Raw genomic sequence first — 25,584 nt, 5'->3', positions numbered from 1 at the left:
ACTATGAAACTAGTAAAGTCCTTATTAGAGAAACATCTTTTGTGACTACCATACATGGCAAAAATCCCTTGATTTATATGTTAGGAAGGTACATAAATATGGTGGATCAGCACATTTGATCATATAAACCAAATTACATTCTGAGGACAAAATGAAGTAAAAGATATTACTTGGTTTCTAAGGTTAGTCGAACAGAAAAACGTTTAGGATATTCTGAAGACAACCTTTGGGTGGCTTAAAAAAGTTACCTGTCTAGGGGCACCTGGGTGGCTTAATCGGTTGAGCCTCTGACTTCAGCTCAGGTCATGATCTCAGGGTCTGTGGGTTCGAGCCCCGCATTGGGCTCTGTGCTGACAGCTCAGAGCCTGGAGCCTGCTTTGGATTCTGTGCCTCCCTCTCTCTCTGACCCTCCCCCATTCATGCTCTGTCTTTGTCTCAAAAATAAATAAACATTAAAAAAGTAATAAAAATAAATAAATAAAAATTAAAAAGTTACCTGTCTTAAATAACTTTTAAGGAAGTAAGTTCACAGCACAAAACCCACGTGAGGTAATTTCCCCCGGTATTTTCTGTGACTAGTATCACGGGTTAGCTTAGGAGGGTCATAAACACTCTCAAACCCGGATGACAAAAGACTGCAGAATTCAACACTCCTTCAATTGTCCTCTTTATCATTTCCCCTGTGACACAATAGGATTTGTTTACAAAGTAAACTCCTTGCTTTCTCTTCTGTTCTTACCTTCCGTTACTAAGAGTGGTACAGAGACAGGATGTGGCAAAGACGGAAGGAGAGAACACCGTGTATAACTTTCATGTGGTGTATAATCAGACTTCTAAGTCCTCTAGCTCAGTATTTAAGTCCAAGCCCTAGAAACTTTGGGCCACCCCCCACCCCCACCTGGCATTGGATTTTTCTAGTGACCATCTGCCTAACTTCCTTCCATGAAGAGCATTACAATAATTTTTCAATCAACAAGTGGTGAAGTAAATTCAGAAGCATGAACTTTTTTTTATCTAGACGGGGGTGGGGGGACACAACCAGAAACATGATCTAGAATTTCCTACTGAAAAACTGGCAAAGAGTACTGGTATTTCATCTAAAATAGAAAATTGTCATGTGACTTATTTTGATATCATATACTACCATCCATTCAGGATTTAAAGGTCATCAAAACTTTACTCCTAGCCAAAGGACAATTAGGGAAAAGGATGAAAAGCTTAGTTCGTAAGTTTTCTCTGCCATGAAACTATCTGTGCTTCTTCAAAGTTTTATGAGACATTTCAAGTCAAAGTGGTTTCATAATGTGTGTCATCATGCACCGAATATTTTTAAACAAAGAAAACCATATGCAGTGTCTCTATTTTAATCATCACTATCTTATCCAAGCATTTTAGGCTCAACAGTCAAGAACCACCGAGTCCAAGAATTACTCCATCAATTCAAGGAGATGAAATATTATATAAAGAATATTATGTTCCAGAGATGGGCAACACCACTGCTTCACTGTTGTCAATAAAAATAAGGTGCTGTTTTATCAGTTTGGAAACTGTTAAAGCTACAGTGTACAAGACACTAGAATGGTAAAACCGCAGTTTAGCATGGAAAGCTAAAAAAGACTCAAAATGTTAAAGAGTTGTTTTGTTTTGTTTTTTATAGGTCCTTCTAACATCATTTGTGTGACTGTGTCAAAGACTAGTTTAGGAATCATTTTTATTTACTTTTATTTTTTTATTTGAGAGAGAGCGCACGCGTGCACATGAGTGGAGGAGAAGAGCACAGGAAGAGAGAGAGAATCTTAAGCAGTCTCGATGCTCAGTGCAGAGCCCAACGTGGGGCTTGATCCAACGACCCCAGGGTCATGACCTGAGCCAAAAATCAAGAGTCAGACACTCAACCAACTGAGCCACCTCGGTGCCCCGGGAATTATTTTTAAAGAGCAAAAATGAAACTTACCAATAGGCGTTTGTTCCCCATAATATACAATGCAGCACATAATAGAGAAAGACAGCACTCAGGAATATGGCCACGAGGTACCCTCTCATGGCTGGCCCACCTGAAACACAAGAAATGAAGTCCAAAGAAAAAGCGTTATCGTTTGTTATGTAGATGGGTTCACATAAGAGCTCAAAATAAGCATTAGTGAATAAACATATAGACAGGGAAGAAAAGACAATGATGTAGGCCTACTATTTTTGGAAATATTCACTAAATTTGTAGGAAAAGAGTGTTTTTTTCTGTTTCTCCTCAGCCTGTTTAGTCAATACAACATGATGCGTAAACCTATCAACAGTACCATGGTTTCAAAGCTAGCAGCTGCCATCCTCCTTTCTCATGTTAGTAAGAAAAACATGCATTCAAAACAAAATTTTACACATGTATTTCAGACCCAAAACTTGTTTTCAGAAACAGTAAGAAAATACCTATTTTCACTCTCTCAACAGAAAGTGAATACATGCCTTAAGATGTAAACAAACATTGCATTTCCTCAGTGCTCAAAATGATTTTTTTAACGTTTTTATTTATTTTTGAGAGAGACAGAGTGAGAGTGGGGGAGGGCAAGAGAGAGGGAGACACAGACTCCGAAGCAGGCTCCAGGCTCCGGGCTGTCGGCACAGAACCTGACCCAGGGCTCATGAGGTCATGACCTGAGCCAAAGACGGACGCTTAACCAACTGAGCCACCCAGGCGCCTCTCAGAATGATTTTTAAATGCCATGCATTGTAATTTCTACAAGTCCTTTCTGCAATTTTTAAAAACTGGGGAAAAAAGGCTACTAAGAATATTTTCCACATCTTCAACTTTTATATACTTTTAGATGCATCCATTTGATTTTTCAGTATCCTAGCAGAGGTACATTTCAGCTAATTTCTTGCTTATTTTTGCACGACATCAACAGTGTGGTCCATTGTACCTTTGTAGATCGACAAAAACCTGGACAAAATCTTCGCTAGAATATAAATTTTAAAAACCCTTCATAGAATACAGATTTTTAAGAAACCTGAACATATTTTGTTCTCACTTTTACTTCATAGAAATGAGTAAGTTCTTGTTTCCACACGCAATTAAATGCAAAAGACAAATTTAATATATTATATGGTGCTTACGGTAGATTTCAATGCTTAGGACTTTAAACAAATATGCTAGCTTTTTGCCTGTCAAGTTTCTGGTTCATTTCGACAATTGCATGTACCTCTTGTTCACATCCATCAACCTTCATCGGGGCAATGCAGTGCAGACATGGTGAGTCTGGGTAGATGCATTTCCAGATAAGATCATGCTGTCTCCCTTTGAACAGTAAAATAAGTCCAAATGGAACTCTTAAAATAAAGCACTCCCTTGCCTTCATAAACAGAATATAATATAATTTAAGCTTTCCTCGATAATGTGGGGTCATCTTAACAAATGTCATAATTATGCTGGGCTCCTCTGGAGCTAATGAGGGTGTGGGACTGTTCGCTACGCCATCCTTATCCAGAGGAAATCGCTGGTTTCTCCTCCCTTGGTGTCAGCTGCTGCTTCTCACTTCTATTCAGGCAGCCGCCACCCCCACATGCCATTATTATAAGTTAGTGAGAAATGCCTATGTAAGGAGAAAGCAAATAGAGGAGTTAAATAACACACTTTACACATACTTCCTAGCACACATGATCGCCATGAAGAGTCAAACTGGTTGGCAATCAGAACACATGAATTACCGCCCAATTCCACATAATTCCTGTCTTGGGGGACCTTAGGTAAATCAGTTTACCACTTCCAACCTGAGCATCCTCATCTGTTTACAGGTGAGAGCACAGAAACTACCTCTTTGAGCTATTAGGTAGATTACCCAAAATGAAGCGTACCCGGCACAACCTATGACACAAAATATGTGAATGTGGTTGTGTATTTAACAGTGGTTCATTTTCTAAAACTGTCAGCTGTGCTCTAAGTAGTAATATGCATGGGTTTGAGAAAGCCAATGTGAGACCTGGCCTATCCTGATGCAGCCTACGCCGTCTTCTTTGTTTGTTTTTAATTTTTCTGTGTTTATTTATTTTTGAGACAGAGCGCACGTGGGGGAGGGGCAGAGAGAGAAGGAGACACAGAATCCGAAACAGGCTCCAGGCTCCGAGCTGTCAGCACAGAGCCCGACGCGGGGCTCGAACCCGGGAACCGTGAGATCATAACCTGAGCCGAAGTCGGACGCTCAACCGACTGAGCCACCCAGGTGCCCCAACCTACACTGTCTTCTTACTGGCCTGACAGAAAGATGCAGTTGCCTGTGGCTTTTGCACAAAGTCCCACATCCTCACATGGCAAAGGGAGTAAAGCAGTTTATAAAGCGCACGTAGATCTGCTGCTCCCATCCCCTCAGGCCTGCACCTCTCTTTCCGCTCTGTTCAGTCTTCCTCACCCACCTGAAATGTATGCTATCTTGATGTACTGTGGGTTATTTTAAAAATCATCTTAAAATCTCCTTGGTAAAAAGAAATAAATTGCAGGATTATTAGTAGGTTAAAAAAAGGAGCGGGGTATGGCTCTATGTTTCTTGAGGAATACTGGGTAAAATCCAAGTGATGGAGAGTGCTAAGGTTTGGGATTATCAGTAAAAGTCTCTACTTGGCCCGTATACTTGTTCAACAATATCAGCCTTCCTTCTTCCCCCTGTACTGGGAGAATTGAGAAAGGTCAAACTGGGGTCCAGCTGGGTGCTAAAAGGCAACTCGTCGTATAGGTGAAAGGTAATCATATTAAACATTCACCGAAGGCCATGAGCAATTCTTCATGAAGACAAGATACAGGCCTATCAGTGCCGACAGGGAACTGATGTGGATTTGGCTTGTCTCATCCCTTTGATTGATGGGACCTCAGCAAAATGCTTTTTTCTTTCACCCATGCAGCTATTACCCAAACATGGATATAGGACAAATCAAGACTCCAAAGAACACAATGGAATTGCAGTAAAACCTTGGATGGCAGAACAACCTGTTTTGTCAGTGTTGTTCAAGACAAGCAAACATTTCTGATAAATTTTAACTTGATAAACGAGGCATGTCTTGCAATACGAGTAGTACATGATGGCAAATGTCACATGATCACAACTGAGCCAATGGTTCTTGAAATTCTCTTTGATATGCAAGTGCTTTGGATTACAAGCATATTTCAGGAACAAATTATGCTCACAAACCAAGGTTTTACTATATTTACATATCCTGTGACTCCCTTAAATATACACTGTAATTAACCCTTTTTTGTTGTACATGCTGACGGTGTTTGGCAACTCTGGGAGTTCTAGAATCCGCCAGTTAAACTTGAACTGAAACAGTTTTAGAAACTACTAATGTTAGGCTTGAGACTATCCTGGAAGGTATTTTACCATGGGCCAATATAGTCACCAATCTGCTTAACTGCTCAATTATTTAAGGCTCCACCTAAAGTAACATCATTTATGCAAGCACCCAACATGGATGCCACTTACCAGTATCAGCAACTTTTTAAAAGCCTATTTACATGTAAGATAAAACAGTATAGAAAGGTCTAGAGAAGAAACTCAGATTTACAATTCAATTTGCTTATCTGTTCCCCCAAAATGCATTCTTTGGGAAATTTATATATTATTTTGCAAAGCATGGAGGTATCCATAAGCAAGATTTTGTTGTTTTTCATTCACTAATATGTGTTTTAGCTGGAAACCCAGAAGTGTAAGAGAACATGTTTTCCTTTAAAACGTAAAATTAAACTACTCTTGAAGAGCCATTGCATACACCAGCTGAGAAAAACTCTGTATTTCATGGGCAATTCAAAGCATATTCAAGTTGCAAAGTAGACTGAGCCAGCCAGGATATCCTTGTGATAAACATTTATAGTTCCTCTGCATACTTGTAGAAAAAAAGCTTCCATGAATAAACAAATTCCCCAATTGTAATGCTATAAACGGAATGACCATTTTGCTTTGAGCAAAGGATATTGACAAAAAACCAATCAGAACATATAAACATATTTAATATATAGCATTTAATATATAAATATGCCTGCTTTAAAGCAAAGAAGCAAAAAAAAAAAAAAAAAAAAAAAAGAAATCCACAACACCTCAGGATAGCTTAAACTACCAAAACAAACAAGTTTCAAGATCTTGACATTAAACATGACAGACTCAGCTTCTTGGCTGCATCTGTTCCCAAGACCAGGGTCCCTATAACATTATTTACAAAATTTAAGTCATGAAGTAATTGTTTATCTCAAGTGTAGGTAGAGGACATCAAGGAAGAGCAGGAACTGTTGGCAGATATCAAATGTTTATCTCTTCTTAAATTATCATAAACCAATATATGAATAATCTACATATGTCAAAAGTGAGTACCATCTTGGCAACAGTTTCCCCTTTTAAAAAATTTTTTAAAATATTTATTTATTTTGAGATAGAGAGAGAGAGAGAGAGACACAGCATGAGTGGGAAGGGGTAGAGAGAGAGAGGAGAGAATCCCAGGCAGGCTCCACACTGTCAGCACAGAGCCCAATGTGGGGCTCGAACTCACAAAACCATGAGATCATGACCTGAGGTGAAATCAAGAGTTGGATGCTTAACCAACTGAGCCACCCAGGCGCCCCTCCCTTCTCTTTAACAATAAGTGTATCTTATCTGCGTGGATAGTCTGTCTTGTCTATCATTTTATTGCATTAAATGCTTTTATGTCCCTTCCTTCACTTAAGGCTCAAACCAAGCTTGACAAATGGTGCACAGGTATGATCCCCCTCATGAATGAGGAAACTCAAAGTTTCTGAAGTTGGTTGTCCTAGGTCACACAGTTTAAGCGACAGACATAGACTTAAGGTCTGACCATTTCTTCCTCCCAGTTCCATTCCTGGGGTCATCCTGTCTCTCAAGACAAAAAGCATGAGGAGAACCCAAAAGAGAATTGTAACCTATAACTTCCTGACAGTGCTACGTTGGCGGCTAGAGCTCCCCATGGGTAAATTCAGATATCCATGAAAGGGAAATGGCTCTAGGGCAGCGTGCCTCAAAGTGATGTGGCAGATCCAAGGGTCAGCCCCAGATGGGGGCTTGTTAACATAATCATTCCTGAGCTCCTACTTACTCTGAATCTCTGGATCTCAGGAATGTGCATTAAAACGAGCACCCTCCAATATAATTCTTATGCATACTGAAGTTTGAGAACCATTCCTCTAGTGTGTGTACTCCAGAGAACCACAGAGGAAAACAATGATGGGTTTACAGAAATACAGAGACTCTAACAGATGTGACAAGAGTTATCCTGACTAGACTACGAGCTCCATAAGAGCAAGATAGTCTGTCTTGTCCATCATTTTATTTCCAGCATTTCTAACAATACCTGTCACACAGAAGATGTTAAGTGGATAGCTGTTGAATGTAGTTATACATCCTGTGACTAGATGCTTTGTTTGGGGGGCAGGGTTGTTTTGTTTTGTTTTCCAGAAGTGCTTAGCACATGGCAAATGCCCAATGAATAACGCTTCATTAGAATCATTAAGATAGGAGTGTTCAGCATGTGCTCATCATGTGCCAAAGCTGGTGATAAATGCTTTTGGTGCATCAGCTCATGTAATGCTCACACCCACCCTGTGAAGGAAGTGGCCAACTTGCAACTGCCATTTTATGAAGAAAACTAAAGCTCTGAGAGAGGCAGTAACTTCCCTGAGATGATAAGTAACAAAAATAGAACTCCAACCCTTATCTACCCGACCAGAGCCCATGCATTATGCCGCCTCTCTCCTGATGTGAGCTTCCATAAATGGGCACAAGCCCATCTTTTTGATACCAGACTAAACATTACAACACATTTCTCTAATTTGTCTATCCTACCAGCTCCTTGGGCAGTACAAATTCTAGGGATTGTTGAAATCAAGAGAAAGGTTATGGTCACACACTGGGCTGAAACAAAACCCTATTACTCCCATCCTTGTTCTTGCCAACTCATTCTACTGGATTTCAGTCAACACGTTAATTATTCCCCCTCCATGGTTCTGTTGAGTGTCCTAGAGCAGTGATTCTCCAACTTCAGTGTGTATGAGAAGCAAACAGGAGGGTGCTTGTTTTCAGGCACCTTCCTGAGCCCCAGAGCAAGCTTGATAGCATTACTTATAAAGACAGACAAACAAACGCTATGGAAGGACACTTGAAAATGGTCAGATTTTTAGTTTTAGAGTCTCCTAATGCTTTATCAAACCAAAAGGAGTTTGTTTGACCAGTCAGCTAGAATGAAGCATGTTCAACAATAATTCCTCAGTCATTCACCAAGCACACAAATACTGTGGGTTTCTCAATATCAAACAACACAAAGGAAGAAACATCCTTCATGTCCACATTTCCAGATGCTGAGCACACAGACCCAGGCTGCCTCACCTCTCTGTGACATTTCCTCTACACCTGGCTACACACTCTTCCTAATGCCTCTCTGTCCATAGGCTCAGCACCCACCCCCAAGTTCTAGGACCGACCTGGGCTCAAGGCAAGGGAGCCTGAGGAGCCCCAGAGCAGCAGCTCAACAGTTTGGTCAGGTTCCGGCTGATCCCACACTGACCTTGGCCATCTCCTTCACCAGGCCTGGGTTCTGTTGCCGGGAGAATGTGCATTGAAACGAGTTTTGTTTTTCAAAGTCTGCATTCTTCTCTCAGCCACCCCAGCAGCTCTGCAGCCAAACTTTCAGTTTTTTAGTAACCTGGATCTGCAACCATGTCCTCATCCACTGTATTCCCTTATGCTCTCCGCTACGTCAGTGACTGACGGATGCCCTGTCAAGGCTTGGTCTTGCCTCATACTCCACACACTGCTGCTCAACACAGAGGGGATATCCTTTTCTAGTATGTCCAAAGACTCAACAACCTACGTCTTTGGACATATGAGAAAAGGATATCCCCTCTGACTCCCCGTAGCCCTGTGGGCACAGAGCTTGGCACGGGCAGGATCTCAGCCACAGCTTTCCCCTTAGCCAGGTGCCCCTGTTCCTGGCTCACCTCCACAGCTTTACTAGGTGGCCCAGCTGGCAGCCTGTGTCCATTCAGCCCTCAGAGAGTTCCTTCTCCATTTAGGTCTCCACAGGTCCTTAGCTCACACTGACACACCCGAGACTGAACTTGGCCAACAGTTCATACATCCTGCCTGCCTTCCTCTTTGTATTTATTGCTCGGTTTAGGACCGTTCTCTGTAATCACATGGCCATGTGAGCATTAGCTCCAGCTCTAGCTATGCGTTAATTCTGGAGTTTTTGTTCTGGCCCCATAGGTCCCCTTAAGCCTCCTAGACCTAGCCATCTCAATATAGCCCAAGCCTTAGCGGATACAAACAGGACCCTAAAGTGACCCATGTAAAGAGTTCAGTCCTCTTTAACTCATTTACTACCCCTTTAAGTATGGCCCTTTTTATTAATTGGATGATCCAAATGTGTCCAGCAGCCTCATGAACATACAAAAAACACGAACCTTTGGTGTTGATCATGTAAATAATAGCACAGTTTATTAAGTATTTCCTAAATGCCCAGCAGTAGACTCAGCCCTTTTCATACATGATGAAAGAAAGAAAGTATATTATCATCCCCATGCTAGAGATGCTCAATTACCAGAGTAGTGGCCAGAATTCAAACCCAGATCTGAGCTTAACTGTACATTATGGAAAGCTTTTAAACTGCACATTATGGGGAACTATAGCCACTGTTTTTTGTTTTTTTTTTTTTTTTTTTTTAACTATAACATGATGAACTTTATATTCACTTACTACCTTTTTGAAAGTAAAATTAGGGAATGATACACATTAAATAGATGCTTTTATTACAATACACTTACTTAGAAACATTACATGAAAAAATGTTCACTTCATAATTTAAAAAGATAAATCTTAAAGACTCAGTAGTCTGATTGATGGGATTTCTGCTAGAAGGACCTGAAAATTCTCAATAAGCCATAATTAAAGAATAAAGAGTAGCATATCCAAAATTAATATGCCATACTATACCTGAAAAGTTAAGTTTAAATCTGAAATGTTGAGCTACTATTTGATACAAATTAAGGGGGGAAATCTGACATTATTGAGTAAATAGAAAATTATGATTTTGTTTATGCACCCCCTCTCCCCCCCCCCCCAAATACTGTCTAGTTTCAACAAATTGGATCACCTGTATACATTCTGGCTGATTTCTAAATTCATAGTTTTTTTCTTTCTGTATGGCAAAAGGAGAACATGCATAATTAACTTTCTCTCCTTTCCCCCCAATTCTTTGGCTAATAAAACAACAGGCAGCTAGCTCTACACACGTAAACACACACACGCTCTTTCCTTTTAGTCTTTCAAGAAAGCTAGTGCTTTTGCCAGATTGCATCCTTACCATATGTAGACACATCTTTTTACCTAATTAAAGCTAAGCCATCACTGCCAAAGCAGATGACTGAATGCTCCCCTGATAATTGAGTGTGCTCACTGCAAAGAATATAAAAAAGCACAGAAATGACTTTTCAGCAGAATTTTGTTTTTTAATAGCACAGTGGGCACACTAAAATCATTCAGCAAATGGCATACTATCCTGGATGCTAAAAATAAGTGAACTGAAGTTCCTGTTTTCAAGATCTCTCCCTTCAGACTCAGCTACATTAAAAATACACAAAGAAGCTTTTAAGGGAACTTATGTTCCTACTGTTTATTCATAATTTCTCCCAGAGACCCATTTCTTCTCCCAGAGTGGAAATTTTCTCTATTTCCTTATATTACTATCCCACTGATAAGATACCTCCAAGGAATATTAGATCTTAACAGGTTAACGATTGGGGCTAATTGTTTAACTTTAGGAGATAAAATTTTTTCTATAATAAAATTCACTTTTAGGTGTACAATGTGATGAGTTTTGACATACGTATACAGCCAAGTAACAACCACCAAAATCATACCAAATGTTTCCATCACCCCACCCCTCCCCTGCAGGTTCCCAGGTTCCTCTTTACGGCCAACTCACTTTCCCCCATTTCCTGACCCCTGATTGGTTTATCACTATACTTTTGCTTTTTCTAAAAGTTCATTCAAATAGAATCATAAATATGTATATTATTTCTAGCTTATTTCAATTCGTATAATGCTTTTGAAAGAATTGTCCACATTGTTTCTTGTGCCAGGAATTCATTCCTTTTTATAGGTAAGTAGTAACACATCATATGGCTATATGACAATTATTTATCAATTCACCAGGTAATAGACGTTTGGTTCTTTATAAGGTGTTGTTGTTATTGTTAGTAAAGCTAACATTCAAGTACAACCATTCAAGTACATGCCTTTGGGTGAGCATATGTTCTCATGGGTCACACAGTAAATGCATGCTTAACTTTATATAAAATTTTTATATTGTATTCTGGCGCCTATTCCTGAACAGATCTGCTTCAATTTCTCAGTTAAAAGAAAAAAAAACCATCCACCCATAACAATTAAAGTTATTGATACCACTGAATAATACAAACCACTGACAGAAGAATTGATTATAAATATCGAGCACTCATTATGGGTGTGTGCTGCAGGATATGGGAAATAGAGCTCAGTCTGATGAGAGAACCGTTACACGATTTCAAAATAAGTATGCTTACCTGTTGTGAAACCTAAAAAGTATTTTAGAGTCCTGCTATTCAGAGTGGGGTCCAGGGACCTGTAGTGTTGGCATCACCTGGGAACTTGGCAGAAATAGAGAATCGCAGCCCCACACCCTTGATCCACTGAATCAAATCTGCAAGACCCTCAGGTGATCTGTGTTTGAGAAGTACTAATGGAAAAGGTCAGAGGAAAGAGAAATTATACCCCACTGAGAAGGTCAGGGATTCACAAAAAGGGTTTCTGAGAGGAACTGGAAGCTCATTCTAAGTTCCCTACTATTTCCTTTAAGTCTTTTAGACATGATCTTTTAAATTTTCCAACCAACAGAACTTCCTCTGAGAAAACTAGTCAGATTCTCTCTGAAAGCAAGTGGCTTTGAGAAAAATGTCCCTCACATTTTAGGGAATATTTGCGGTTGCCTTGTAAATTCCCTACACATTTTCAGTCCCATACTGTTTCCAGTCTTAGCCTTCCACTTACTACCACGATCACTACGATACTACTGGCATTTCTGACAGGAAATATACATGACTCCTCTCATTATATCTACAGGACACACATTTCATTCTGCATTGCCTAAAACAGTCAACTGAATCACCACCCCAACCTTTACAACAGCATCTCCACTTACTGTTATTCACAACTTGAACCCCAAAAGAGACAGCCAGGATTTAGAACAATCGAAAACCTTGCCCAAGAGGACCTCACTCACAAGGAGCAGAGTTGGTAGCGCAGAACATTTTAATGTGGACTTTTCCCCGGCACAATTCCAGTCTCATGGGGGGTGCACAGTAATGGTGCACTAGTCTTTGTTTTGTTCCAATCCTCTCCGGCCTCCATGGTATTCAACTTCGGAACCACCTCCTTCAGGTGGCACTCACTGGCCTGGGTCTCACCTCTCTGCTTACGTGTCTTGGCCTCTTCCCCTTTGGCACACCATTTATGGGCGTTCCCAAGCTCTTATCTTAAGGCTGCTTCCAAAACCCACGTGCTCATTACTTCTCAGCTTCTAGCAATGGTCTCCCTTCTCTTTAAACCAGCCCACCTGCTGTACCTCATGTAAAATCCTTACAGCCCAGCTCTCACTCTGTCATCCCGCCCTACAGGAAAACTTTCAGTGGCTTCCCATTGTCTGTCAAATAAACATAAAATCACTTAGCCTGGCATTTAAGACTTTTATAATTTGGTCCTTCCACCTTCTCATCTTCCTCTTCATGCAGTTTATTCTTTGCAGGCAGCAGCCTAATTAGGCATTAAGGTTGCCTGCGTGGCAATCAGACCCCTTGGGTTTGAGTCTCAGCTCTACATATCTGGCTAACCATAGGAGCCTGAGAAGTTGCTTAACCTCTTTACATCTCAGTGTCCTCAGCTGTAAAATGGGAATAATACCACCTAATAGAGCTACTGTAAGTAGTAAATATAAAGCACTCAGGTAAAAGTCTGGCACATGGGAAAGACTCTCCCAACCTTGTTCTAATGCTCCATTTAAAACTAATGAAATATCAGCTACCCATATACCAAGCCCTTACTAAAAAAATGAACTTTGTAACAACCTGGCAAAGACCCTAAAGAACTGGTGACATTATACTAATAATAGCCTCAAAAGATTAAGCTTCATTACTATGCTAGCTGTTTCTGCACATTCATTTCAATATTTCAAAGCAGATAGGAAGACTTATTCATCTCCTTCTGAATAAAAAATGAAAGGCATTCAAGATAGTAGTAATTCATTAGCAAAACTCATGCTTGAATGAGACCCTATTTCTGGCTACAGAAGCTATACCTTTTTATGCGTGTCATAATAAAACTGCTCTTGAGTTTTAGCAAAAACAAACAATGCAGACTTGGAACCAGCATATCAAATTTATGTCTTGAAGCAAGAAATAAAATCAATAACTCTGCAAATAATTTGAATTGACAAATAGCCGTCTCTGACGCTGTTATACTGTTGAGAAGGATTCAAGCATTGTGTTCTGGGTTCAGAAGGAAATACAGTACCAGGGCCAATCAGCAATGTCTAACAAGGTAAGGATGAAGAGCTGAGTATCTGTCAGCCCTAGAGGATGGGGGCAGAAATGAAACACTGCAGCAGATGGCAATTTTAAAAATAGCTTATATTCTGAACATTTACATAATAGAACTGTTTAAAATATTCTACAGATGCAATTATTTTAATCCTCAAAACTACCCTTTGAGAAAGGTACTATTGTCATCCCTATCACACAAATGATGACCCGAAAGCAAAGAGAAATTCTAACGACCTCAAGAATACCCAGGCAGTAAGGGGCAGAGCTGAATTTGAATGCAGGCACACACCAGAATCCATTATGCTATAAAGACTCAAAAATATTTCCAGGTGATGCCAAGAGATGTAAAGATTGGCGGGAAAGACAGTTCTACAAATACCCAAGATGATTACAGCTCGGATTCCATTAAATTAAGATATATCTGGAAGTAAGAAACCTGAAGATCCAGCCTTATGTCCAGGCTAAGTTTGTGGTACTCGATAGTTTTGCAAGCCCAGTGGCCCAGGACACTGGGGAAGGGCTTTGAAGCCACTCATGAATAATCTCGGTGTGAACAAAGAGCTCAAGAGAGTCCCAAGGACCAAATCCCAAAAGCATTGCAAATGACCAAATTTGCCAGGACCACTAAAGCGTTATGTGCTCAGTCAGTGGGTGTCCTTCACAAAACTATTTTCAAACAAAACAGTAACGTAACAAATTTACTAGTGGAATAACTGCTTTCTGATGAACCTTAACAAATCGGAAATACTATACAGATGCATGGGGCTATACAGAAACATGGAGATAATTCCTGATGGACATTTGAGCTCCCAAGCTTTCTCAGAATAAATTTATGAAGTGAGTCTTAAATTTGTACATGGGTTCAGGAACGGTAAGGAGAATATGCATAAAAATTATATTAAGATACTTTAATAAAATTATTATTAATTGTAGCATTTAAGGACAGAGAGGGAACTAGAGTTCATTCCATTGAGAAAACAAGGCCCAGAGAGGGCAAGCATCTTGCCCATGGTTACACAGCTTAACAGCAGTTTCTATAATACATGTGCTGCATGTAATGTCCTAGTTTTAACTTCAGCATTTTATTACTCTTTAACTTCCATACTGATTTAGAACAGTCCCAAACAAGACAAATTCACACTGAGAATAAAAATAATATTTAAGAAGTGCCTGGCTGGCTCAGTCAGAAGAGCATGAGACTACTGAGCTTGGGGACGTGAGTTTGAACTCCACATTGGGTGTAGAGATTACTTAAACAAACTTTAAAATAATAATTATATATATTTAGCATTATTATTATTACTTCCATGGCTTAACTTTGGGATGTGCTGACCAGTCACTGGTTACTTTAATAGTCTCATGGGCCCTCTGGCCACATGTTGAACTAATAAGAGATAAATTAACAGACAGCTGTATATAAAGAAGGAGAGGGTGGGGCGCCTGGGTGGCTCAGTCAGTTAAGCGTCTGACTTTGGCTCAGGTCATGATGTCACGATTCGTGGGTTCAAGTCCCACATCAGGCTCACTGCTGTCAGCCTGTCAGCACAGAGCCAGCTTCAGATCCTCTGTCCCCCTCTCTCTGCCCCTCCCCTGCTTGTGCTCTCCCCAAAAAATAAATATTTTTTTAAAAAAATAATTAAAAAATAAAGTCACCTGCTAGAGGTGGCAACATTGTATACGAACACTTCAAATGTTCACACTCACATCTAAGAAGTCTGAGACAGTGGTAGTGTTGCCTTGGCTTACCTCCACTATTAGGAATCTGTTTCGCAAAGGCTCTCTGCTCCTGAACGTGAAGGACGTAGTACGGGTTCCAGAGGCCCGGGAGTCCGTCTGCAAAATTGTTGGAGCCTCTCTGCTAGGAATAATCCAAAACAAAGAGTTGTGCTGCTTCTTCACTTGCAAGTGCTGAAATAAAACACAAAGACAGCATGCTTCTTAAGAATAGGCTTAATTGCCCAAGGAAAACTTCAAGCTGTCAAAAAATCCTTAATGAACACATCTGGTAAACTCACTTCGGACCCTTCCCAAAATGCTTTACCGGATGATGAAATTCCCAAGAAGCAAAACAAAAAACCCAAGAGCAAAACCAGCAGCCTATGTTACATTACTATAGTTCATGACTGGTTATCCACAGGATCTGGCTCAGTGTCCTTGAAAAAAAAAATAACACATCCAGCTTAATTAATCCAAAACAACCTGGTAATGAAAGAACCATCTGTCTTATTTTTCAGCTTCTCTCCACGCATACACACAGCTTTATTGTTAAATGCAGAGGTGAGGGAGGTGAGAGACGAGCTTGCTCCGAAAATTCTCTTAGGAGGAAGGGAAGGGAGACGGGAGAATGAAGAGGTCCAGACGAATTCAAATGTCTAGAAGAACGTGAGGGGAAAGGAAGCATGGAGAAATTTGTGTGAAGAGCAACTAGTTTAAGAATGTGCTGTGGGCTACTTTCTCAAAAAAAAAAAAAAAAATTGAAAAAAAATCTCAAACTCCTCTTGCTACAGCTTTTCTTACACAAGACCAACCCCGATACAAAAACAAAACCAAGACTGCATGCTATGCATTTGTGTTAGTAGAAAATATGTTATTTAAAAACAATTCTTAGGAAACAAAAACAAAACAAAACAAAAATAGGGCAAATACTTTATTTCAGAAGCCACTATGAACTCTAATGTCCTGCAATAAGGAAATATTTGTGCTTAACTATTATGAAAATCATATAATAACATAAAAAATATTTAGATTCCACCAAGAAGGAAAACATTTAAATACTGAGAACACTAATATTATTTCTGTGTGTGTGTGACCCATTACCAAAAGACACTGGAGAAAAATGAAATCCATTGATGTGCTGAGTTGTGGATTACAGGGAATTTTTTTCTTTGAAAATGAAAATTTATAGACAAAAAAATGCTAATTTTCACTTTTGAAATATCAAGTAGTTGATGCATTTAGAAGTTAGAAGAAAGGCAAAGTAGTGCTCTTTAGTAGCTATTATAATGGAAGTCTCTACCATGAAACTGAATTTTGGGCCTAAGGAAATTATGGATAATTATACATTTGTGCCCCAGAGTCATTCTCCTTAAATGCAAATAAAGTGCAGCTCCTGGGTTTCTATCATCTTCTACCCAGTAGTACTCATTAGCAGCTGAAGTAAAAAAGCAATCACAATTTTAAAGTTGGAAAGATCCTTTAAAATGATCTACTCTGAAGAGTTGGTAAAGAAACCCCAAACAGTACCACACCAGGAACAGCTGGAGGGATGGGGACTTAGTTACACCTGGAAGAGCTTAAATCAAGGGAGGAAACAAGATGGCCCATTCTCATGTTTGAATGACCTTCATGAAGAAAAGGCATTAAGTTGGTTTGAAGGCTGGGGAGTGGGGGGGGGGGGGCAAGTTGTTAAGCCAAAGCCAGTGAATGCAATATTCAAGAAGTTAGTTCTGAGCTCAGTAGGAGGGAACTTGATAATATTTGGGCTGCCTAGAGATGATACAGGTTGACTGACTGGATAACGAAGTCACTTGTTACTGAAGGTATTTTGTCCTAAGAACCACTTGGGATACATTTGGACAGTAGTGCTTAACCAACTTGAATGTCCACTGGTATCACATGAACATCTTGTTAAACTGCAGATGATGACTCAGTAGGTCTGGGGTGGGGCCTGAGAATCTGCATCTGAAGCAACCTGCCAGGTGAGGCAAAGGGTCAAGACCGTGGGTCTTGAGTGTCAAGGATATAACTTGATTACACGCATTAGAATGTTATTTAAACCTGTGTCCCCCAAAGCACACAGAGTCTTCTAACCATATGACTTCAAAAGTATTCTCCAGTCTTGATCTGGGGGCAGATGACTATAAATAAATAGGTTAAATGGTAATTAGCAGGACTTTGTGAGTCCACACATCCAAAATTTTGCAAAGTTTGTATCTTGGTATCTTGCAGTGACTGCCGCAATCATACTTTTGAGAGCAACTAATTTTGCACAATTCTAAAGAAGAGATGTTTTACTTCCATTTAAAAAAAGTAAGGGGTGCCTGAGTGGCTCATTCGGTTAAGTGTCTGACTCTTGACTTCGGCTCAGGTCGTGCATGATCTCACAGTTCATGAGATCAAGTCCCAAGTCGGCCCCGCACTGACAGCACAGAGCCTTGTTGGGATTCTCTCTCTCCCTCAAATAAAACAAACAAACGAATGATGCTCATGCCCCAAGTTTGGCAAATACTTGAAACCGAGTAACTGTGTTGTGATTGATGAATGACTGACTGAACAGACACTCAGCATTCAAAAATGCAGTTACTTATTATTTCTACTTACAATTCTACAGTTAACAGAGAAATAGAATGGAGAAAACATGGCTACAAATTTTTCCCAGTGACCTGTTATAAAATTGTGTGTCTCCAAAGGTGGGGAGGAGGTAAGTCTCCCAAGGCTACAATTTGTGGTCTTCTTTTTCAGTGTAGGGCTTTATATTATTTACCTGGCCCTGAATTTCATCTCTCTGCTATCCATCAGAGTCATAAAAATTCCTTCAGTGTTTTGCAAGTCCCCGTTTCTAGCTCTGCTCCCTGACTTATCTAATAAAACTGGACCTGAATCAGTTCAAAATCCTATGTGATGTCTTTCCTGGAGAAATATGCTAATATCTGAACACACAGACTTTCCTCAAACTTTAAAGTGTTCTCACGTTTCTCTCCCATAGTAAATAAACCAAGAACTGAGAGGAAACCCATTTCTTGCCCTTCTTCTGACTCTGAAAGTCCCCCTTCCAAAGGGTTTGCTGTTTTAGTTTGCTTAAACGTTGTTTCTGATTTATGAAAATCAGATTTATGAAATCTGATTTATGAAAGCCCTTTTTTTCCAAACTGCTTATTTACTTTTAAGTTAATTCTGAATGAACTTAGCTTATTCTGTCCCTTGGGAAGTATCATCTGTTTGTTAATTCCTCCTTTGCTATTTTTAAAAGAAAAAAAGTGAATTAGCTTGAGGGTAAGCAATCAAATGAACATACATAAAATAGAAATTTAAGTGTTGGAAATTCTTCTGCTCTCCACAGCACATAAAAATCTGTGCTTATATTATTATCCATCAGAGGATTCTCTAAAGCCAAGTTACAAACACGATGCAAATCTTAATTTGGGGTACTTTATAATATTATTACAAATAAACCAATGCATGTGATTTTTTTATGTAAGTAATTTTTTTTATGAAATCATATAATCCTAGATTTACTTCCTAATGCCAGTAGGTTTAATCCTTTTGGCAAAGTGAGTCAAATTTATTTCCTGATAAAATTAACTCTGAAAGTTTCTACCTTCTACAATAAGTGTTGAAGTGATCAATAAAAAATTTCTCAATGCCTATTCTATACCAGACATTGTTCAAGGAACTAAAGGTAAAGTAGTGAAGGGGGCAAAAAAAAGAAGTTTACAATCCAGGAGAGAGGCAGGTATTAGCAAGAAGTTCACAGCTAATTATTAAGTTACAATATTGGTATGGCTAAAAACTGACCCAGCTAGGGAAAGACAGGGAGCTTCTTCGAAGAATTTGGGGGAAATTCTCAGAGAACTCTACTCAAGAGTTAACCAGATGAAATAGGGTGAAAATGAAAAACATTCCGGGCAGAGGAAACGGCATTTGCAAAGATTCTGGGGTGAGAAGGAAAGCTTCACACAGAAGAACTGAAGCCGCCGATGGGAGTAATGATGAAAACAGTTAATAGCTAGTCTTGGCGGTGTGCCTACCCGACCGCAGGAACTCACAGATCGCCCACAGCACTGGCATGGGCGCCGTTACTCTAACTCTGCACATAAGGACACAGAAAGGCTTAGAGAAGTCAACTTGTCCAACGTCTCAAAGCAGGAAGGTGTTTGGTCTAGGGACTCTGCTGCCTGGGTCCTTATTCTGTACCTGAGAGCCATCAGAGCTCCCCAGGAGCAGGTCAACGTGGAACTTTCCTCCTGTTCATGCATGCGCATGTGGGTTCCACTTTTTATTCACATGCACGCACACACATTCATAAACATTATATAGGATGTGACCTTGTTTTAAGTAATGCTTAACATTTACATGACAATTATATAATATTCTGAAATTTGCATTTGTCACTCTACTTTGAGGTCCATCCATATCGATGTGATGCAGAAAGGTCTAGTTCATTCTTTTTAAGTTCTGTAGAATATTCTATCAACCAAATGCATCACCAAGTTATCAATTCCCTACTAGCGGACATTTAGGTTGCTCTCAGAGAATTGCCTATATAAATGTTATTTTGGAGCCAAAGCTCTTTTGTTTTTCAATCTAGATAATAATTCAATAAAATAATAATAATCTAGATAATTCAATAAAATAGTTTACTGAGACAGTGAATCTTACAAATGGCTAGAAATACCTTAAAATTGAAATTTCCCTTTTAAATGGGGTTTTCTCTAAAAACATAAATCTTTGATAATTCAGGTCAGGTAAAAATAACTAAATAATTAAAATGCTATGGCTCTCTCAAAAGGGGAAGTTAATAGTATTTTAAATGAGAAAATAAATTTCCAGTTAAGTCGAACCTATACTAATCCTGTTGCAAACAGAACATACGGAAGAGAAAGTAGATGCAGAAGACAGTCTGTATCTTACAACCACTTTCGCCTCCTGGCCACACCACCCTGGACAGAAAAATCAGAGCGTTTGAGCAAGCAGATAAACAAAACAAATATTTCTCTGGAATGCCTTGTTCTGTGCTCTGGCCAGAGAATAATCCAAGGCACAACCACACAGAAAGATAAACAATTTTTTCTTTAGAATCAAGGGATTGGCAAGTGCCTACTATGCGTCAGACTTAATGTTTGATAAAACAGACAATTAAGCAAAACAATAAAATGATCGTGAAGTTGTCAGACCTATAAACAGTGTGACCAAAAACAATGATCTATTTACATTAATGGAACTTTTTTGTTCAAGGACACTGTAACAAGTTTTATTTTGGAGTGTAAACTGAGGTCAAGTTCACAAGTACGTGAAGCCCCATCTATTGGTTTCCTCCACCTTTAGTGTCATTTTCTATACAGAAGAATTCTGAGAAAACCTCAAAAGGCAAATGTTTCAAAATACGGATAACTTCACTATTGGCTGCATTCTTCACACTGTAAGATGACCTAGTCCAGAAAAGGCAAAACGGAATTTGAAGAAGGGCATTTCTCTTCAGAGGGAAAGGGAAGAGCAGTCTCTTGGCTGATTTCCAAAGAAGTGTACACGGTCCCCAAGTCAGTAAATAGAAAAAAAAAAAAAATCTAGGTTTCCAATGAAAGAAGTAACTGTCATACTGAGGCCATAATGGAGTCAGACCTTGTGGCCCCATTTTCACACAACTAGCCAAATGTTTCAGCATGTTCCACAGATAAGCCAAGGAGATTTCACTTCTAGATCCCGGACTCTACTCCAAGAAATCCTTCTGGGCTTAGGGAAATCCTTCCAGGCTACAGGATGCAGCCATGAACCCAACTGAAATTTATCCTACCAGTAGTTCAATAAAATCACTGTTCAAGATGGACCAGTTTCATCATTCATTAATCCATCTGTCCGTCCATCCATCTGACACAGATATTTATTACTCATTTATCCCATGGCACAAGGTCGCAGAGCATAAGGTGTATCTGAACCAAGACAGCGAATCCACATAGTCACACATTTAAACATAGACAATTAAACATACCAAACATAACCTTCTGCCTCATTCTAACCTCTTAACTACAGATTCGAGGTGCACATTTTATTATTTTTATTGCATAATATGCATACTGTACTGAATACATGATTCGCCTAAAACCACATTTTTTTTTTTGCATTCCCCCTCAGAGGGCAGAATAGAAATAGATAGATAGATAGATAGATAGATAGATAGATAGATAGATAGATAGAAAAAACAGCAGGAACTAGCAGTTGAAAGAGACTTAGCATGAGAATAAGGAATGACAAATAGACCAGAAACCAAAAGTAGGATCACTTAAACTTTTGAAACTTCCCCGTGTCTGTGATTTTTAAAAATGTCCTGAAGATTTCCCCATAGTTAGTAGCAGTAAGTAATGGCTTCTGGACAGAAAGTAAGGGGCACATGCTATGGACATACGACATTAAGGGACAGAGTCTGTGCTAAGAGCATTTAAGTCAAAAGCCACCAGCGAAACCCTAGGTCCCAAAGCAAGGACACAAAAGAGCCCAGAGTACAGGAAGTGGCCTGAGTCTGTGGCGTCTCCCTGGGGATTTCACAACAGTACAATCCTTGTGGTTCCCCACACCAGACACTCAGCCCAGAATAAAAAACAGATAAGTTGTAAGGCGGACTAAAACTAATCCTTTGCTAAAGAAAGTGCTCTGTTATCTAATATGTTCTGCATAGTTCCTGATTACTTACTAAAGTCTGATTGTTGGGCTGCATTTCGATCTGAGGGCTTATTTTCTCAGATGAGAATTGGTCTTTGATATGCCTCTGTACAGCAAAATGAAACCTTTATTTTCAGCATGCCATACTAAAGTAGAGTATGGCATTTAAAGAATAATGTTTGATTTGTTTTTTTTTTTTTTCCTATCAAAGATGATTTGGACCAGAGGAACTGGAGAAACCAGATGGAGGATGTGGCCCCAGTCTGGATGCAGGAGGATAGGTAGGACCCCTCAGCAGAGACCCAAAAGGCTGATACGCAAGGCTTTCTTCTGAGGCATGTCAGGATACCAAACTGGCTCGGTCTGAAAACACTAGCGAAGAAATCAGGAAAAAGCCATATAACAGTAACAAAACCTCTGTCTTCCTACAGGGCACATCACAGGTGTGGAGCAACCAGGAGCGAGACAGAGCATCCTGGAAGCCCATCCAGACAGGAGCAGCTTGGACAGGGTGTAGCCAGGGCAACGGCCAGGTGCACCCTTGGGGGGGATGCAAAGAGGAGGACCCCCAGGCCCACCGCAAACCCTCTGTATTTGTTTCCCAGAGCTGCAAGAACAAAGTTCCACCGACAGGGTGGCTTCCAACAAGAAAGGTTTATTGTCTCATAGTTGTGGAGGCTAGAAGACCAAGATCAAGGTGTAGGGCCATGCTCCCTCTGAAAGCTGAAGGGAAGAATCCTTCCTTGCTTCTTTCTAGCTTCCTGAGGATTGCTCACACTCCTTGGCGTTCCTTGGCTTATATATGCATCGCTCCAATACAACATCTTCACATGGTATTACCCCCGTGTCTCCGTCCTCACAAGGATGCTTCTTATAAGGACGGAAGTCCTACTGGACTAATAGCCCACCCTATCCCAGCATGACTTCATCTTAACTAACTGCATCTGAAATGACCCTATTTCCAAATGAGGTCACAACCTGAGGTACTGGATAGGAGGGATAGGAGGACTTCAACTTGTCTTTTTTGAGGGGCACAATTCAACCCATAACATTCTTCTTGAAATGCCCAGGCCACGCCCTCAGCCAGAAGGACTAAATGCTCTAGAGCCATTTAGAATACCTGATGTTAATTCATGTTAAAGAGAAACAGAAAGGGGCGCCTGGGTGGCGCAGTCGGTTAAGCGTCCGACTTCAGCCAGGTCATGATCTCGCGGTCCGTGAGTTCGAGCCCCACGTCGGGCTCTGGGCTGATGGCTCAGAGCCTGGAGACTGTTTCCGATTCTGTGTCTCCCTCTCTCTCTGCCCCTCCCCCGTTCATGCTCTGTCTCTCTCCCAAAAATAAATAAATGTTGAAAAAAAAATTAAAAAAAAAATAAATTAAAAAAGAGAAACAGAAAAAAAAAATTACTCTATGGTGGTAAAAGTCAGAATAGTGGTTACATGTAAGGAGGGAAACAGTGACAGGAGGGGAGTCCATGGTGCACTCGTGAGGGCGAACAACGTTCTAGTTCTTCATCTTGAGGCAGGTTACAAGGTGTGCTCACTGGGAAGAAATGTAGCAAACTGCACGTACATGTTGTGTACTCCTCTGTATGTCTGATACATTTCCACTAAAACTTTACCTTTTTTTAATGTTTACTTATTTATTTATTTATTTATGAGAGAGAAAGAGCGTGCGTGCTCAAGCACAAGCAGGGCAGGAGCAGAGAGAGAGGGACAGAGAGAATTCCAAGCAGGTTCTGGTACTATCAGCGTGAAGGCCGATGCAGGGCTCAAACGCACGAACTATGAGATCATGACCTGAGCTGAAACCAAGAGTCGAGGCTTAACCGACTGAGCCACCCAGGCGCCCCTCCATGAAAACTTCACTTTAGGAAAACATTAGAGAGGGGCGCCTGGGTGGTTCAGTCAGTGAAGCATCCAACTTCACAGCTCAGAGCCTGGAGCCTGCTTCAGATTCTGTGTCTCCCTCTCTCACTGCCCCTCCCCTGTTCATGCTCTGTCTCTGCCTCAAAAATAAATAAACATTAAGAAATTTTTTTTTAATTAAACAAAAAAACATCAGAGAAGTTGGAGCTGTCCAAGAAATAGAGATCTTAGCAACCTAAGTACAACCTCAGAGAGGGGCACTGTCTTGAGAAAAGCCAAAGCCAAGAGTTAGCCACTCACATCTGCTGTTCAGACACTCAACTGGCCAGTTTACCTGAGCTGTTTACCTCTTAGGAGCTGGTGTGTAACCGCAAATGCTAAGGTAATTTACTTATAATGAGAAAAATGTGAAGGCCAAGGAATACATATGTTTGAACTGGCAGATTGGCAACCTCCATAGGCAAATCCATGGATGATAATTAAAAAGCTGTTTGATAAGCAGGGACACATTATAAGTAATAAGGGTACTCCCTCCCCTCTACAGTGTTGGAAACATGCTAGGACACTTTTTGCTTTGCTCTCTGTTTTCCTACCCTCCTTGCAGACCTCTCCCACACATTCCATTTTCAGGCTAAGTATAGTTCAAGTGTTTTTTTCTTTCACATCTAATTCCTCTCTGGGAATTTTAAACACTTGTGGTTAGAGTGTTCTGGGTCCTGCCGCTTAATCTCCAAGCAAGAGAAATTAACACCAAAGGACTGGATTAAAATACTGGACACCACACAGACTTAGTAGAAAACATATTTTTGGAGTAAAAACAGAAGATTTTCTAGGATTAAATATAATTCAGACGGTGAACATTAGATGTTGCATAAGCTCGGAATAACATACTGATATATTCAAATCTGGATGATTCCTAAGAAAGGAGAGTGAAGACAAAACGTTAATTGCAATGCAAACAAAGAAATGAAGAGCAAGTATTGATCAAAATTTTACATATAAATTATCAAGCATGTAATTATAGAAAATAAAGCTAGGAAGAGAAAGAAGCACTTGGCCTTCTATTGTGTAAAATGTATTAAGGGGGCACTGAACATTTCAAGGCTATGAATTTGTAGTGACCCTCTTGACTATTCTCCCAGGATGTCTCTGCCCCATTGAAACCCATTCCTATTCTCAAATTTCAATTACAATCCCACACTTCAGAAGTCTCAAAAGATATTTAATAGCTCTATGTTTTAAATAGTTGGGTTATTAAAAATGAGAGCTCCAACATCAATTATACATTACCATTACTAATGTCTTCATCATTTTCTCATGAAAGCAGCAAATGGGAAAGATGTATTCCACGCCAAATGCTAACAAGCTTAATGTTAAAAGCAATGTGAAGAATTGGGCTGTTATAAATTGTCCATATAGAGCTACATCCCCAAAGGCATAACCTCATGGGGAGATGTAAACATCATAAGCCATAGGCCTCTCAGTCTGATTGAGCTGATCCTGCATTCTCTCCTGTGGCATCTCCTCAAATGCTTGATTTTGAACATTATGGGCTAAGAACACTAAATTTCGCACAGTTCTTAACCATTCTCAACACTGTTTTATGCCTCAGTGCCTTTGATTTTGAACATTATGGGCTAAGAACACTAAACTTTGCACAGTTCTTAACCATTCTCAACACTGTTTTACGCCTCAGCGCCTTTGATCATTCCATTTGTGCTTTCTGGAATATT

At 40.0% G+C, this 25,584-nt stretch overlaps 2 protein-coding genes across 10 annotated transcripts in view; one reads left to right on the top strand and one right to left on the bottom strand.

Moving 5' to 3' along the window:
- ST3GAL6 (ST3 beta-galactoside alpha-2,3-sialyltransferase 6) overlaps nucleotides 1–25,584 on the bottom strand; it is an 85,401-nt gene that overhangs the window by 48,489 nt on the left and 11,328 nt on the right. For 3 of the 9 annotated variants that reach the window (XM_006935985.4, XM_006935988.5, XM_045036802.1), the window contains 2 exons: nucleotides 15,356–15,517; nucleotides 1,955–2,054 (listed from right to left, as the gene is read on the bottom strand). In XM_006935985.4, the coding sequence (XP_006936047.1) occupies nucleotides 1,955–2,043 (89 nt within the window). In that variant the 5' untranslated portion in view covers nucleotides 2,044–2,054; nucleotides 15,356–15,517. Of the gene's footprint in view, nucleotides 1–1,954; nucleotides 2,055–3,191; nucleotides 3,877–12,294; nucleotides 13,353–15,355; nucleotides 15,518–15,624; nucleotides 15,645–25,584 lie in introns of those variants that run through there. The other 6 variants (XM_045036799.1, XR_006584994.1, XM_045036803.1 and 3 more) reach the window with 5 other exon arrangements.
- Nucleotides 13,596–25,584, top strand: part of LOC109503413 (uncharacterized protein KIAA1522-like) — a 43,954-nt gene continuing 31,965 nt past the window's right edge. The window contains 1 exon segment of the mRNA XM_045037317.1: nucleotides 13,596–13,607. Within this exon segment, the coding sequence (XP_044893252.1) occupies nucleotides 13,596–13,607 (12 nt within the window).

The sequence above is a fragment of the Felis catus genome, chromosome C2 (genome assembly GCF_018350175.1).
Source record: "Felis catus isolate Fca126 chromosome C2, F.catus_Fca126_mat1.0, whole genome shotgun sequence".
In the NCBI taxonomy this organism is placed as follows: domain Eukaryota; kingdom Metazoa; phylum Chordata; class Mammalia; order Carnivora; family Felidae; genus Felis; species Felis catus.
This window is presented reverse-complemented; position numbering and strand designations above follow the sequence as displayed.